At 36.3% G+C, this 18,501-nt stretch overlaps 1 protein-coding gene across 1 annotated transcript; it reads right to left on the reverse strand.

Moving 5' to 3' along the window:
- Positions 1-417: 417 nt before the first annotated feature.
- Positions 418-14,335, reverse strand: znf608 (zinc finger protein 608). Its single transcript, XM_028456395.1, has 4 exons — positions 13,814-14,335; positions 11,100-11,364; positions 5,515-5,602; positions 418-3,403 (listed from the first exon to the last, which is right to left on the reverse strand). Exons 1-4 carry the CDS (start codon positions 14,252-14,254, stop codon positions 1,018-1,020), a joined length of 3,180 nt encoding a protein of 1,059 aa, XP_028312196.1. The 5' UTR covers positions 14,255-14,335; the 3' UTR covers positions 418-1,017.
- Positions 14,336-18,501: the final 4,166 nt, after the last annotated feature.

Raw genomic sequence — 18,501 nt, forward strand, 5'->3', positions numbered from 1 at the left:
ACTCAAAACATACAAGATGACTAGAAAAACAGCCAGAAATCTATAAAACAACAAAAGTACAAAAAATAAAAAGCATTAAGAAAATTCTTCATCGGACAGGCAACATTCTTTAAATGTACATTTCCCCATGTTGTTAAAAGTTGCTACAATAATGACGCACATCTGCACAGAGTTCCTCTGCAACTACGCCACTGTCATGGTTGAGCAAAGTTACGGTAAATTATATATATTTTTAAAAACAAATGTTGCCATTTATTTTGAAACGTGAGATTAATTACAATCATAAAATCATACTTAATATGTGTTAAAATGTAAGACTTTTGAAACATTGATTGAAGACATTTTAATGACAATTAAGGCCTTATTTTTTACGGATCTGCAGAACCCTGTAATAGAATATTTGTAGTTCTATGTTGTGCAGCTGCTACTGATTATAGAGGAAACACTAAACCGTAGTGAACAGAGCCACATGCAGACCATCTACCCCTGGCTTTAATAAAGGATGAGGAGGTGATAACAGCAGGTACACATTCAGACACAGGATTGAACAGTGTGATCAAGTCTATCACACAATCAATAGCACACTTAAGGCCAACATACCATTACCTACCCTTTCCACATATGCTCTGACTTAATCCACACAGGGTTTTTTTGTTATATATCTGCATGGTTAAAGTTTGCAGGTAAACCAAATGACAAGAGTAGAAATCTTTACAAGCTTTTGTTTGTAAAAAAGAAGGAATATCAAATCCTTATTGTGGGAGAAATATATTTTGTTCTGTCTATAGCTTAAGTTGGCTTTAGAATTCTTCTCAACAGGGTCTTACTCGAGACATCAAAAACATTTTCACCAAATCAACCTACATGAATTTGACTTCAAGCAAAACAACGGTATGTGAAAGTAGAGCTACAGCACCACGGAAACCACACTGCGTTTGTTACTAGCACCTAGCATCGCCTTAGCCTTAGCTGTACACAATCACAATCTGAGAGTAAAAATACAGCATGAGCAGCAGGTTATAGACACAGGGAGTAACTCACACTGGAAAGAGAAACATTAGAGTCCAGATCTGTTTGAGTGTTTGGGTTGTGGAGTGATGATGAAGAGGAGGAAGAGGAGGGTGACTTGATGTCCTGGTGCTGCTCCACCATACCTATGTGCACTGCCTTCACAGCCAGGTTCTGTCCCCTCTCCCCTCGTTCATTCATGTCCACGTAGGGCAGAGCTTTAGCACCATCAGGACATTTACCCAACATTACCCCCCCTCCAGGACCCACACCCATGTGTTTACCGTCCTCACGGTCTCTCATGCCCTGCCCCCTCTGCTTGGCACCAGGTGTCTGGTCACAGCATTTAGATGATAGCAGTAGTTTCTGGTCCATGTACAGTCCTCTGGAGTACTGGCCGTAGTACAGAGACTGGGCCAGGGCGGTCTGGGTCTGACTCATAGCCAGCTGCAGCTGAGACTGAGGGGGTCCGTCAACTTTTAGAGAATCAGAAAACTCGTGGTAGGAAGTTTTGTCCTCGTCTTTCCTGTCTTTCACTTTAAATTCATTGGTAGAGCTTTTGTGGAAAGCACCAGTGCTGCTGTTGTGTTTGTCTGACTGCATGTATCCCTGGAGGTAGTAGGACTCATATGTGTGATAATACGGGCACTGGGGGTCTTTTGATGAAGTAGGGGGCGTTTTTCCAAAGTTACCATGGTTACTGTTGGTGCTCACCTCAGGAGAAGTTGAAGGGACACACTTGGACCTTAGTCCATCTGAGCGACACTCCAAAGATCCTCCATCTTCTCCAACGTCTGAGATGTCAGAGTAGGCGGGGCTATTGTCTACTATAGAAGCTCCACTGGCATCAAGCCGTGATGACCCACCAATGGAAGGACTGGGGGCGTTATCAGTGAAAGTGTAAACCTTGTCAGCTTCAGCGCGGATGCTCGCCATCCTGCTCTCCTGGGTCTCTGAGAGGCCGTTCATCAGGTCCTGTTTACTCAGATGTTCCTTCAAAAGGCTTCCAGAAACTTCTTTAATACATACCTTGGATCCATCCACATTACCATCATCTGTTTTGGTTCCATTGTTGTCATCGATAGGTGTTCGTGTTGGAGTGTCCTTGTTATGTTTGTCCTTCAGTCGTCTCTTTTCTTTTTTCCTGGACTCTTTGCCACAGGAAACCAACGTAGCCTTCACCACATTTGGCTCCACAACAATACTCAGCTTTGGTTTGATAGGTTTCAAGGGAAGGTTTTTGTTTGTTAGACTTATAGATGCCATAGGAGATGTTTGCTGTGAAGAGATTAGATCTGTGTCAGATTGATAGGTTGCATTAGGAATGGCAATCAACTTGGGAGGGGCCGGGGCAGGAGCAATGGGTCGGTTAGTTCTGGATTTGGACAGTTTCTCAACCTTTACGTTGGCCTTTTTAACCTTATCACACAAGCCTGGTTTCTTCTCAATCAGGCCTTCAGCTTCTAGTTTAGGCATCTCCACAGAGGGGTTCCTATCTGGGACCATACAGTTCTCCAGAACCACCGTCATATTGGATATGATGGGCAGATTGCTGAGGTCATCAATGAGACCGTCTTTTAACAATGAGGTTCTTCTGGTTTTAGCGTTGGCTGTAGAGCTTTGTTCAGTACTTAGAAGTAGTCTTCTCTTCTTAGAGGACCCCACAGTGGTCACCTTATACAGGGGGGTGGGCTTCTTGGACAGGCTGATGGTATTCGTGGTGTTATTAGTCTCTGATAGATCATAGCTCATATTAATGGAATCATCACAGTCTGATAATTGTTCTTCACCTTCACAGTCCTTCAGAGGTTCTAGCTCAGGTTTCCTCTGCTCCTCTGGGTCCAGATGTGCATGTGTCTGGTGGTAACGTAGGCCATTGATGTGCTTGTAGCGTTTAGTGCAGTTTGGGTGTGGACAGTCAATGAGCATAGGGGGTGGGGGGGGAGGGGAGGCACAACCACCCCCTGGATCCATAAAAGAAGGGTCAGATTTACCCTGTGGAGTGGAAGGAGCACTACGAGATTTGGTACGAACTCTTTTCCCATTTGCGTTTTTGATGTAATCTGAAGACACCATGCTGAGGTCCAGGTCAGCAGGAGGTTTCTTCTTCCTCTTCCCAGACGGGAGAGTAGAGATGTTGGAATGTTTCACCTCCTCCACAGTGAAGAAGGATGAAGGTCCTCTACAGCTGCTGTTGATGAGGTTCAGACTGCCTCTTCTTGGTGCCCCTACTCCAGCGATACTCCCTCCACGACTCCTATGCTGTGAAAAACCTCTGACTTTAGCCCCAGAGGAAGGGTCCCCATAGGACCGATCCCCCTTTGTCATCCGCATCCGCTTCCCTCGTCCACGGCCCCCAGGAACATCAGGGTCACTGGAGGGAGACTCACAGAACCTGGACCAGGAGAAAGGAATCAAACAGAACCATTTCATGTTATATAGTGTTGATGTAAATTATTATTCATGGTTTCTTTTTGTGTGTAATACTATAATTATTAATATTTATACTTAATAATCCTGTAAATAAAATATATCTTCAGTCAGGCCAACTTTTCCAAAACTATTTTCAGGACAAACACTTTCAGAACATCTAAGTTTAACTTAATCTGAGTCTAACAATAACAACCATGTACATAAGTGAAGAGACAAAACAGATATAATCACAGACAATCACATTTACACTAAAAAAGATAGTTTCAGAGCAAAACGCACAACATCTAAAACATTAAAAAATAAGAATAATTCTATTTTAAATACAAAACTTAATACACATTAAACAACTCATATACATATACCTAATAAATGAAATAAACAGACAAAATAGACTTCTAAATGATAAATAATAATAAATCATTGAATAATCTTGTACATAATATATATTAACAGTAAATGTCATCTTTAACTAACTACAATAAATTGATCATTTGATTTCTTATTTAATTAAAAGAATACTTAGATATTAGATTAGATATGAACTTCTAAATCTATGCTTTGAGCCAATAATATGTACAGTATATGTCTTTATCTCTTGATGAGCTCATGTTTGACAATCACAAATGTTTTACGTATCATAACAAAAGAAGACACAAAAACACAAGCACAAAAGTTCAAAGTAATTAAATATATTAAGTAGTTTATATTCAAAGTCATAGCAAAAGTTCTACTAACTTAATTATGTCAAGTTGGTGTAACATGTTCTTTTTTTAGCTGCTTTAGCTAATATTTGAGTAAATTGCACAATATCTGTTTAGTAAGCAAGTAAGCAAGCATAACTTAAAAACACAACTTAAATACAATTTAATAGAATTAAGTAATTACATGCTAATGATAAATTACTGTTGTTTAAAATAGGGATTATTTAAAAAATAAACTTAATTCATATAGGCAAGGAAAATGTATTTATATAGCGCTTTTCACACACAAGGCAACTTAATGTGCTTTACATGATCAAAACGTGCAACAGAAAACATTCAACAGCTTAAAATCAGTAAGAACATTTAAAATAATCAGTAAAATCATTTAAAATCATCAACAAACACATGACATCATCAACATGACCATAAATCTCTCTCAATCATACACAGTAGAGAAAAAAAGTTCCTTTAACTTTGATTTAAAAATGTTCACATGTGATGCTGACTTCAGCTCTGCTGCAGTTTGTTCCACTTCTTTGCAGCATAACAACTAAAAGCAGCATCACCATGGTTACTGTGAGCTCTGGGCTCCACTATCTGACCTGTGTCCATAGATCTCAGAGACCTGCTGGGTTCATACCTGACTAACATCTCACTGATGTATTCTGGACCAAACCATTCACACATTTATAACCAGCAGCAGAACTTTACAGTCTCCTCTGAGGCTGACTGGGAGCCAGTGTAATGTGTTCTGACCTCTTTGTTCTGGTTCAGACCTGAGCTGCAGCGTTCTGAACCAGCTGTAGATGTTTGATGAAGACCATTACAATAGTCCAGTCTGCTGGAGATAAAAGCATGGACCAGTTTCTCCTGATCTTTCTGAGTCATTAAACCTTTCACTCTGGAGATGTTCTTTAGGTGGTAGAAGATGTTTTGTGATAGATTTGATCTGATGCTGAATGTAAGATCTGAGTCAATCAGAACACCAAGGTCTAGCACTTTAATTTAACTCTTATCAAAAAGAACAAGTAGAAAGTCATTGATTGATGGGAACATGTTAGCGTTTACAGTGTGTGCCAGGCAAAGGAAACCAGACGACAACATGGAATAAAAATGCTGAGAAAACTCGGTTGGGGGCCCACAGCTGTGTATCATATGAGTGCCTGTTCTCCTATTGATTTGATATTGTTGTTGATTGATTTGTGTTCATCTGTAATAAATTGATTGATTGATTAATTCAGTAAAGCAAAACCTCTGAATATGTCTCTGAATGCAATCTCAGGTACTGAACACGGGAGTATCTCATAACTCGAACAACCACCCATTAGCCAAAGGATTGTTGAATAAAAGGATAAGGAAAGCTAAAGGTTACCGTGGAGGAGCCCAGTCATGTTTGGTGGAGTCTAACAGGGTTCCCACGTAGGTTCTCTTTCTCCAGGTCACGTTTACCACCAGAACACCTGTCATCACATACAGTAGGAAGTAAATATATCACTTAGCACGTGTTGTTTCAACCACACACACCAACACACAATTAAAGTATGTTCACGTGTGTAAACAAATGCAACAGTGCATTAGAAGTGTATTAGTTAGAATTTGATAAATATCGTAAATCAATGCAGTTATTGACGACAAATTACCTAAAATCCCAGTTATGTCTCTCGGAATCAATGGATTCAAATTGCCCATCAATAACTTCTAGAACTATTTGAGTCTATTTCAAAGATCTGTGTTTGCTACTCTCTCTCTAACGGCTGTGGACGAGGCTAGCTTTAGCTTTGAGAGGGGTGGGGCAGAGGAGCTAGCATGCACATGCATTAAACAACTCAAAGTTAGTATTAATAATAGTTCTTTTCTCATGTGTGCAAAGCTTTAGTCTTTGTAGATATCCTAGATCATGGAGGTTTGTTTTATTTAGCAAATAAAACATAAGAATAACTTAACACTTTTTTTCCCTAAATAATTATTTTTTCTTGAGTATGTATTTTTGTAATCGTTGAGTGTAATAATCAAAATCATAATTGAATTTGGACTTATAACTACCTATGTCGCCCAGAACCCCAGATATGAGAGTCTCATGTGACTAGGGCAGTGCAATGTATCGACACACACGATATATCGAGTTTTCTCTTTTGGCGATACAGAAAATGACAATATTGAAATATATATTTATACTGTATATATATAGAGAGAATTTAAATTATATTATGTATACAATCACACAGTACAAATCACATCATAGTATTGAATATTACTCATAAAGGATATATACTGTATATATTTTTGTATAGCTTATTTTGTATTGAAAGACTCGTTCACTACTTCTCAGAACATGTAAAGCTTAGTTTGCTCAGTGTATCGTAACCCAGACCTTCATCTAAACTAGCCACACTACAGAACTCACTCACACGTGCTGTCCCTTAGAGGAGAAAAACACTAAAGTACAGTTGTTTGTTGATAAATGTGTAGCATTTTTCAACAGCAAATTTAACCCAGAATTGTCTTTCTAGTAAGACTTTATTAAGCTAAAAAATATTAAGATTTATATTGTATATTGCCATTTTTAGAAAAAATAACAAGATACCAGTTTTGGTCCATATATGCCCAGCCCTACATGTGAGAATAAGTTAAGAAAATATAAAGTTATGCCTTCATTTCTCCCACAGTGGGAGTATTTATGTTGTCACAGCAGCACATAATGAAAGAAAAAAGTACTTTTCACATTGGAAAACAATGGAAAATGAAGAAAAAAGTAGGATATTATGAATGCTAAGTTAACCGTACTAAATGTTATGTAGATCCATATTCTGTAGTTCCTTCATTCTATCCTTACATGGGATACAAAGTCTGTTGTCACACAGAGTCTCAGTATTAACTAATAATAATCCTCCATAACAATCAGCCTGGATCAGAAAACGTTGTTCTTTCCCTGAGTTTTGGTCTTAATTATGACTTCACCTCAAACAATCGACCACATGTAGCAGAACTAAAGCACAATGTGCCTTTGTTTCCTCCTCTCTGACTGGGACGTCGTCTCCTTCGCCCACGTCTCTAATGAAAAACCGTCTTTGTATTTCTATCTTCTTTCTGTCCTGCACTAGTTTTGGTGGAGAACGTTAAACTTAACTAATGGAATTCAGTGCAGATGGAACTAGATATAAAAATAGTTCAACACAACTGACTAATTCTTAAGACTATGAGAGTAAAATATCTAACATCTACATTTTCCACCTGTTTTGAGACCATTTGTTGACATTAAACACTATTAAAATAAGGTTTTATTCCTTTAAAAGCTTGAATTTCTTACAGTAGCCCTTATTTTTAGACAAAATACCATTAAAACATCTATATATGATGCTTGTTCTTGTGGATTTGCTGTTTTTTTTTTCCTTTTTATTACAAATTTTATATTTTGATAGCGCTTTGAGATGACTTGTTGTAATTAGCACTATATAAATAAAGTTGAATTTAATTTAATTGAATTCAGTGGGAATGCTTCATCCTAATCATACGTACAGTATATCGTAGACAGTATGTACTCATTGAGTTTGTAGTGTACAGTACAGAGTATGCTGAAAGTATCTGAAACTCAATTGTCCCTCAGGGATAAATAAAGTTTTTTGAATCTGAATCTCGTACACACACAGTGTTGAGGGCGACAAAGTTACACATTACAGTATTCATATTGATTTTTTTTTGCGTAGTGAAGTAAAGCAGGGTTCTCTCCAGCGCTGTTGAGCATAGGGATCCCCAACGTTGTAATTCTGCTCCCCTACAGAGCAATAGCGCCCCCTACGATGAGTTTTCAACAACGTGGGGGGATTTTCTGTTGTTTTTCCTTTTTTAATTGGCACAGTCGTAATAATTGTTGCACACTTGGACACAACAGGGACTTCTAGACATGCACGGGTTCTTCATCAACCGCACAGTCTATTTAATATAAGAGACCTGCTCGGACGCTCCCGTCTTTACCTGAGGACCCCTGCAGCCCTTTAGCTGCCCTCAATGCTGTCTGTGTGCAATGCATCCTCTGCTTACGTAACTGTAATAACCGTCCACGTATTTAAGCTCAGAGGAGTGCGGACAGTCTGGACCCTGCTGTCCGCGGCCGCAGAGGCTCAAACATACCGTGGCCTGGAATATCGTAATAATCGTTGATTAATTGAATCGCAGCACCCTGAATAGAATTGAAAGGTCACTTAAATGACACGCCCCTAAAAGGAAGGCAGTAACAAAGGTTAAAAAAACCTACTTTAGCTATACTTCACTAATTTTGGCCCTCAAAGAGTTATACATCTCATGATGTTGTGCTCCGGCAGCGCTTGCCACGTGCCACACCCCCTACGCTGTGAAAAAATCCAGGTGAGAACCCTGTAAAGTAACTCATTACACTTAAAATATTGTAAACTAAACTACTTTCCTAGACTATTGGAACGCGCTTACCTGCGTTACACGTATTTTGCAGCGTATATACGGCAGAGCGGTATTAGAGGAGACACAATGAGATCAGCTGTAGGGAGGATGAACACGGTGGGATGACTAAACAGGTGATTCTAAAACCCAGAAACATCCTGGTACATTTCAGAGACAGAGTAAATTCTGCCCCGTACTGGGTTCACAGGCTGTAATATCACTGTTTATCATTGGACCAGTTGTTACAGAAACTATATTTACCAAAGAGAACATTGTTATTCCTGGTTATTGTTTTATTGAGACTTTATTTACCAGTGATTAGTTCCTACTGCAGCAGCACTGCTCAGAAACACATGGAAACTAGTTTCTGTTTCTTTAATTGAATTTTTTTATTGAAATCATATTGCGTGGGGAGGTCATACATAACAAAGTATAATAATAGCAACATCATAATTACAGACACAACTACTACTTCACTTGATCAGAATGCAGTAGGAACTTACTACGGTAAAAAAAGCTCAATAATACTCATAAAACAATAACCAGTGTGCATCACTACATACAATAGGATTATGAGTCTACGAAGCCTCCGCAGTGTCCGCCATGTTGTAAACAAAGCTCTGAGCTGCTACAGGAAGCACGAGGGTCAAAGGTCATCGCACTGCTGAGCTCTTCTGAAATTTTTTTACATTATTTTATTTTGTGAATCTTTTAATTTTATGTCACGTTTTTTTATATCACAAAATTTCATTACGTTCCTAATATCCTTACATCCCGAATAACTAGTAACTAACTACTTTTTTGAGTAACAACCCCAATAATGAACATACGCACGCACACCAGGGTTGGAGTCAACTACATTGTTCAGTTACAATTACAGTGACCGTCAGTTTCTCCAATTACACATAAATTACAATTATTTTTCATCCTCAGAAAGTCATTTACTATTATGTTCTCATTTACTAAAGTTCAATTACAATTAATCACAATTACTGAGCCTGAAATAAATAAGCTAATAAAAGTGAACCTTCCTTCTCTGTTAGCTTTCTGTTAGCACCTCCAATGCTAAATCAGCTGTAAAATACAATAAAAACTAATAACTATCATCTAATTTCTTTCCGATCAATTGATTACCTTGTCAGTCTTCCTAATCAATGAAAATGTTGCAAAATAAATTTATATTGTGGGCGTCTGAGCCTTTTTTGTCAGTGTTAGATTTCATTCTTTTTTTAATGGTAAAATGTGAGAAAGCGTTTTATGAAACATTTTAATAATTAATAACTACATATGTGTACAACTGTACATAGAACTGTAACATGGTTCCTCGTTAAATTACAGTATAACTGACAATTTTTATAGAATTTTCATGTCAATTACAATAACAAAGTCAGTTATCTAAACTCAATTACAATGTAATTATGATCATGACAGCAACAGATTTTTAAAATTACAATTACAATTACAATTACAATTACAACTAGGAAAGACTTGTATTTACAAAGCAAAAACATGTTTTTTTGTTTTGGCTGATCTTCGTCGTCCTGAGAGCGTTGAGGTCTCAGTCCTTATCTCAGGAGTTCTTGACCTTAAATATGACCTTAAGCAAAGGTCAAGGTCACACATTGAATGACATGTTGTTCAATGGTACCAGTGGCCAAATTACAGGGAAAAAAGTATTTTTTCTGACGTCATGAACTTTGACCCCTACCGATCTTTTTACTGGTAGGTCGTAAAGCTTTGGCCCAATAAAATAAAATACTGTACTTGAAATTTTCAGAAATGTAAGCATTGAAATTGTACGATAAATATTAATAAAGATATGGAAAATTTTGGTTTTTGACACTTGATGCAACCTTGACCTTGACATTAATGCATCATAATAATGCATCAGTTTTATATAGTGCTTTATCATAGACACTCAAAGTCGCTTTACAGAATTAAGGCATTATTCTTTCACTCCACACTTAGTGGTGGTAAGCTACTATTGTAGCTACAGCTGCCCTGGGGCAGACTGACGGAAGCGAGGCTGCCATAGTGCGCCATCGGCCCCTCCGACCACCACCAACACTCACTCACACACTACATTCATACTAGGCAATGTAGGTGAAGTGCCTTGCCCAAGGGCACAATGACAGATACCACTGGGTGACTGCCACCCCACTGTGGCACCTGGAATTCTCAGTGGTCTCCATCCAACTACTAACCAGGCCCAGACATGCTTAGCTTCCGAGATCTAACGGGATCGGGCAATGACAGGCTGGTGTGGCCATTGACAGTTTGGCTCCAAAAAAAGGTCGACTGCACATAGACATTGTCCCTATGAGATAACATACATGTCATTAGTGCTGCATTAATAGCCTATAGGAGGAGTTCTAGGTCAAAGGAGTTGCGGAAGAAAAATAATAATTCCTACGATAACAATGTATTTGGCAATTTTCAATTGCCAATTACAATTATAATTATTTATTAATTATAATTGAAGCCAACCCTGACACTCACAGAGATCACAGTTTATAGCGTGTAGATGTAAACACTATAGCTGACCTTCCTCCGTCTCGTGCCACACTATTCCCTCCAGGTTGACGCTGGTCCCTGGCTGGCAGGGCCCTAGGAAACAAGAGTTCCCATCCAGTGGCCCCGAGGGGCCCCCATCCTGGGTGTTAGTACCAATGGACCTGGTCCTCACTATCAGCTGCTTCTGATTGGACGAGAGTTGTGCTGAGGGGCAGAACGAGGGGAAAACTGTGGTTCCAGGGTCTCCATGGTGACCAGGAGGAGGCGGAGCTGGGACTGTGAACATGGAGTCCACCTGGGGGAGAGGAACATGGATCAGAAACACACGAGTGTTCACATATTACATTTACATTACACTGTATTTTTAAGTTGATTAACTTAAAAGTCAAAATTTTAGAGAACTTAAAAGGTTGATGACTGGCTACTGGTACTATTTAGGAACAGTTGAGTTAAAGTGCTATATGAATTTGAAATAACAGAAAAAACTTTATCATTCTTAGCATGTAATTACTTAATTCTATTAAAATTATTAGTTAAAGTTACTCAAAAAGGAAGAACACCAACACCAACTTAACATAATTAAGTTAGTAGAACTTTTTCTATAACTTTGAGTATAAACTACTTAATCTATACTTTGAACGTTTAGGTTTACAATGTAAGGCTTTGTCATCATTAGTGTTTTATGGATATTTCAGAGCATCAAACAAAGCTGAGGGTAGAAGAAAAAACAGATTCAGCGACATGTCGCAATATTTCACCATGAGATTATTGTATCAATCCCAAAATAAGTCCAAATCGTTTTTTTAAATCTTGTTATTTAACTAAAAAAGCCATTTAGTGTCGCTAACATTAGCATAGCACGTAGCCTCCCAGTCACTAGGTGTCAGTGAACGCACCATCAGACCTTGTTAATCTACCTCACCACTCAATGACTTTTATTAACATAAAACATACTGAGCACTTTGATAGTAACGGCCTGGGGAATAACACAAGCAACGCAAACATTTTCATATTTTCAAACCAATGTACAAACAATCCATTTTCTCAAAGTATATAAAATAAATAAAATATGAATTGATTTATGTAATAATGAAAATGTCTGGGACGTAGGTGTTGAAAACTGAATAATAAACGCTGCTTCATCCCACTCCCTTTGAGGCAGTTTATTTATTTATGTTATCTACAATATTTATGTTACATAAATATAATATCACTATATCCTTCACTAGCGTCCATCCAAACTGGTCCTAATGTGTTTCCGTAGCTCCTCCCCTATAGCCACAGACGTGAAAGCTCCGCCTCTTCATAAAAACACTGGTTTTTACTTCTCAACACATTCACTTTTTAACAATATGTCTTCAAAGACATATTCAAGATTTTTCCTCAGATGACTTATTAAACTAAGAGCTGATATTCAGCAGCATAAGAACTAATGTGAGAGTGGACCACCCTGACCTTCTGATATATCCTCAGACCATCAACAACAGGTAGGGTTCTCATATGTACAGAAGCTCATTCCTGCCAGTAAAAAACATAAACAATAATATAATAATAATAATAATATTATTAGATACTATCTCATGTCAGCATTCAGAATAATGAGCAATCTAAGCATTAACACAGAGAAGAACATAGAGTTTTAATCATGTTTTTCTGTCATTCTGTGTATGTTTGTTGTTGTCTTGCTTGTTTTGAGGCATTTTGTGCATTTCTGTTGTCCTGTTCTATTTTTTGTTGTATGTTTTTTGGAGTCATATTGTGTATTTATGTTGTCATTTTGCATTTTTTTAGTCATTTTTTGTCTATTTCTGTTGTCTTTTTGCTTGTTTGTTAGTCCTGTGTGTTTGTGGATTCATTTTTTTGTGTTTTTCTTGTGTTTTGGCATACTTTTGTTGTAATTTTGTATAATTTTGAGTCATTTTGTGTATTAATGTTGTTGTTTTGTTCATTCTTACAGTAGTTTTATCTGTTTTTGAAGTGTTTTCTCTGTTTTTTTTTTTTTTTTGTCTTTTACTGTCTTTTTCTGCAATGTTGTATTTCTTTGTATTTTTTTTTTTTAATGTATTCTTGCTTTTGTTTTGTGTATTTTTCAGTCATTTTGTACATTCATTTTGGGGGCCACAAAAAACTAGACCGAGGGCCATATGTGGTCCCAGGGAAGCCAGTTGCCCAGGTCCCCCCAACATCTGAAACATCCACACTTCAAACCATCTCTTCCAATTTACACATTAATAAAGTCATTCTCATTCCATCATTTATCCTACATTAATCTCTTTTTTCTTTTCTTTCTGTTTTGTATTATTATGTTTTTAAATAAAATGAATTATTATTATCATTATTGGTGGGAAAGGTGTTCCATATATTACACTATGTACACAAACATGTTCTAATGACAACATCACTGTTTATCATCATGAGAACAAAAACATCACCTGACAATAAGAACTAAAGAACCCATGTCCGTTCATCCAACCATGCATCCAACCACAATAATGCTGCTTCTTCTTTATGGCCTATTCACACACACACACACACACGCGCACACACACACACGCACACACACACACACACACACACACACACACACACCTTTATCTGAATCAGTGTGTGTTAAATGTCATATTGTAACAGTGTGTGTGTTTAAAGGCCCAGTCTGATGCTGTTAGACAATAAGCCCTGGTTCTATCCTGGTTCTACCCTGGTTCTACCCTGGTTCTACCCTGGTTCTATCCTGGTTCTCTTACCTTATCGGTGGTTCTGTGTTTCTTGGCGGGCGGGGGGTCGTCATGCTGTCTCCTGACCACCACAGCAGCTCCGCCGCTCCTCAATGATCCACAATCCAGGTTCCGTCTGACACAGGCCGCCCCGGGGCTGGTGGGGGGGTTCACGGTGGTCCTGGGCTCCGGTGGGCCGTCACAGCACGATGGATGCTCGGATGGATGCTCAGCCAGGGCGGACGGCTGGAGGAAGACGGAGGGAGGAAGAGGAGGAGGAAAAGGAGGGTGAGGAAGAGGAGGTAGTGGTGGTGGTGGTGAGCCTTCTCCCGGCGTCTCCCTCCGTGTGTCCCGGTCCCTGTGTCGGTCCCTCTTCCACCCGCGGACCACCTTTTTGCCCTTCCTGTCCTCCACTGCAGCCACTGCAGGGCTGTGTTTGTCCGCCTCCCTGTGGCTAACCGCTAATAGCATCTCCACTGGTCCGCTAGTGCGTCCTTGACGGTCCTGATGCTGATGCTACTGATGCTAGTGATGATGATGATGCTAGTGATCATGGTGATGATGATGATGATGATGATGATTACCTGTCTCAGCCGGGGGGGGGGGGGGGGGGGGCAACAAAAAATAAAATAATATAATTAAATATATCGACCGTCTGGAGATTCGTGTCAACGACGATGTGTGAAACATAAACAAAAAGAAAATGTGTATTTCCTGAAGAAAATGAAAGTGAGGATGCAGGTGCTGGACCGTGTTGCACTGCATTAGGTTAGAATTAGCCTAGCATTAGCATAACATTAACTTAGCATTTACTAGCTTTAGCATTAATCTAAAGTTAACATAGCATTATCTAGCTTTAGCATTATCCTAGCATTAGCATTAACCTGCCATTAGCATTAGCCTGGCAATAACATTAGCACTAACCTAGTATTAGCCAAGCAATAGCATTAACCTAGCATTAGTATTAGCCTAACATTAGTATTAACCTAGCAATAGCATTACCCTTGCATTTAGAGTATTAACCTAGCATTAGCAGTAACTTAGCATTAGCAGTAACTTAGCATTACCGTAACATTAGCATAGCATTAGCTATCATTAATATTAGCCTGAAATTAATATAGCTTTAGCTAGCAATAACATTACCCTGAAATTAATATAACTAGCTTTAGCATGGGTCTAGCATTAGCATTAACCTAGCTCTAACACTAATCTAGCATTAGCCTAGCAATAACATGAGCACTAAACTAGCATTAGCCTAGAATCAGTACTAACCTCGCATTAATATTAGGCTTAGCCTAGATTAGCCTAGAATTAACACCAACTTAGCATTAGCTTAGCATTACCCTAACATTAGCATAGCATTAACTTAACTTTAACCTAGAATTAACATAGCAATAGATAGATTTAGCATTAACCTATTGTTAGCATTAGCTTAGCATTAACACTAACCTAGGATTAGCATTAACCTAGCATTAGCCTAAAATCAATACTAATATTAGCCTAGAATTAACACTATCTTAGCATTACCCTAACATTAGCATAGCATTAACTTAACTTTAACCTATAATTAACATAGCAATAGATCGATTTAGTATTAACCTATTGCTAGCATTAGCTTAGCATTAACACTAACCTAACAATAATATTAACCTAGCATTATCATTAACCTAGCATGAGCTTAGCATTACCCTAACATTAGCAAATCATTAGCATAGCATTAACCTAAAATTAACATAGCATTAGATAGCTTTAGCAATAACCTATTGTTAGCATTAGCTTAGCATTAACACTAACTTGGCCTTAGCATTAACCTAGCATTAGCACCAAACGAGCATTAGCCTAACATTAACATTAACTAGCATTAGCATGAACCTATAATTAACATAGCATTAGCCTAGCATTAACGCTAAGCTAGCATTAGCATGAACCTATAATTAGCATAGCATTAGCCTAACAGTAACACTAAGCTAGCATTAGCATTAACTTAGCATTAGCCAACCAATAGCTAGATGCCTCCTGCAACCTCACCAATAACACAAAAATGATTAGTCACATAATTGACAATGTTGTAAATTCATGATAAATCCTTTCTGCTGCAGTATCATAACATGAACTGCTGGGGGCAGTGTCGCTTCAGTATTTAAATTGTGTAAAACCACCGAAGAAAAACCAAGTCACATGACTCGACCACTAAAAAATAATTTTTGTTTTTAAAAGAAGAACAAATAAATTCATAAATATTTTATACAGTCACTGTGTTTTATGACACTTAAATATTTGTATATTATGTAAATTATATTAAGAATTGTATTTTTTAGAATGAATTTTGGAGAACTGTAATGATAACTTTTGACCACTAGAGGAGAATGCTATTAATGTCTGAGCCTTTTGTTCATCACTGAAACATTTAAAATGCTAAAATTATCCTCAAGAAAACACGTGAAACACATTTTAATAATTATTAACTATGTATGTGTAAACCATAGAACTGTAACATGGTTCCACAGGTTTGTGTTAATCCAACTGTTTTTATATTAATTACAATTACAAGGTTAATTATCTGAACTCAATTACAATTAAATTATGATTACAGCAGGAAAAGATTTTTTTCAATTACGATTTCAATTATATATATATGTCATAATTGCAATTAAATACGTTATTACAATTAGAATTGACCCAACCCTGATTCTAACACTGAACTAATTTGTACATGTTATAATTTCTAATTATTTATTCTGAGTAAATCAACATTTTTTTACTCCAAAATCATAATCTTGATTGTATCAGTCCACATATATATCAGTTATCAATGAAATAGGTCTAAAAGTTTATTTCCCTTTCCTTAAATTTGAACGCCAAACATGATTTTTATTTTTGCAGTAGAGATTTTAACCACGAGAGGGCGCTGCTGCTTTGATTTAGTTTTTATTTAGCTATATTAGTGACAAGTTGTGCGTTTAAACTACATGATCAATTCATTTGATTTATATTTGACAAAGTAAAAGTATAGAATACAGTTGTTTAAGATTGTGTGTTGTCATAATTTTAAAAAAATAATGAAAAAACAATTAAAAAACTTTTTTTTAATCAATTACAAGACATTTTAAGGGACCCCATTTAAATTCAAGCCGACCCCACATTGGGTCCCGGGCCCCAGGTTGAAAAACACTGCTTTATTCTCTGTCCTGTGTCTTACATTAACACCCAACAAAAAAATGAGTCTCAATGTAATCAATAAATAATTACTGTTGTTTTAAGCACCTCTGTTAGCTAAGTTAATCACTTTAATTCAAAAAACGAATAATTAAATGAAAGATTAAATAAATAAACGGGATTTATTGCTTATTTATTGATTAAGTGCTTTATTTATACATTTTTAATTTATGGCATCTGACAAAGTATTTATATTGTTTAATTATGGCAGAATTAGTCCACCATACCATGCTATTTGCTGACATGAATTATATATTTTGTCTTGATTTAGTTTTTAAATAAATAATGTGCCTGTTAAAGATCTTTTTCTGATGAATAAATGAACCTATAGAGCTCCAGCTGCACCACATAGACATAGTAGATATATTAGAGTTCATAGTTCACCAGTGTTTGTGTTTCAAAGAGCACTGGTGTCTAAACACACTGTTTGTTTTTCTGTCAATAAATGAACAGAATGATCTGACAATAACATGAGCGTCTGAAATGGAACGATTTTCTATTTTTGTTATTTCAATGCAGGGGTTTCAGATTTGTGACCAATTTCTATTTTTATTTAGTTAAGGTTATGAAATATTTTGAGGAAAATTTAAAACTTTTGTAAGAATTTTGAGGGTTTAAAAAAAAAAAAAAATCATACGATCTAAGCGCCATGAGTGGTGAGTTTAATTCACACAATGATTCATGTTTTCTCTGTCCTTTTTTTAACTTTCTCCTGTGGGCCGGAATTGGCCCCCAGACCATGAGTTTGACACGTGCTTTAATGTAAATGGGTTGAACTATATGGGATGATAGGTGTAATCAATGCATGAATCAGTAATAATTAAACAATAATAAAATAAAATATAAAAATAAAATATTAATTAAAAATAATTAAATAAATTAGACATTTAATTAAATACAATACAATAAAATACAATAAATAAATGAATATATGAATAATAAATGAATAACATTATGAATATAATAAATAAATAGATACAAAAATAAATAAATAAATAAATAAAATACACATTTAAAAATGTAATCAAATTAAAAACTAAATTAAATCTAATTAAATTAAAAACTAAATCAAATTTAATTAAAAATACAATAAATAAATAAATAACAAATATTTGAATAAACATAAATAAATAAAATAATAAACAAAAAATTAAATTAAAATTAAATAAAAAAATACAATAAAAAAATAAATAAATAAAATTATAAATGTAATAAATATAATAACTATAACAAATTAAAGAAATAAATAAAATAAAATAATAAATAAAAAAACAACTTAAATAAAAAATTAATTAAAATAAATAAAAAATAATTAAAATAAACAAAAAATATAATTAGATTAAATTAAATTTGATTTAGATAAATACAAAACAATACCAAATAACACAATAAATGAATAAATACAATTCTAAATATAATAAATAAATAATAAAAGTAATTGACTACATGACCCTAAGAAAGATCAAATGGGTCAGAAATATGGATGGATGCAAATTCTAATG

Source organism: Gouania willdenowi, chromosome 9 (assembly GCF_900634775.1).
Source record: "Gouania willdenowi chromosome 9, fGouWil2.1, whole genome shotgun sequence".
NCBI lineage: Eukaryota > Metazoa > Chordata > Actinopteri > Blenniiformes > Gobiesocidae > Gouania > Gouania willdenowi.

Excerpts from the sequence above, each read along its gene's own strand:
- znf608 (XM_028456395.1), bottom strand. The coding sequence starts at position 14,254 with ATGCTATTAGCGGTTAGCCACAGGGAGGCGGACAAACACAGCCCTGCA. Across the intron at positions 11,365-13,813 it reads AACACAGAACCACCGATAAG|GTGGACTCCATGTTCACAGT; the intron begins GTAAGAGAACCA and ends CCTCTCCCCCAG. Across the intron at positions 5,603-11,099 it reads GTGGCACGAGACGGAGGAAG|GTGTTCTGGTGGTAAACGTG; the intron begins GTCAGCTATAGT and ends ATGTGATGACAG.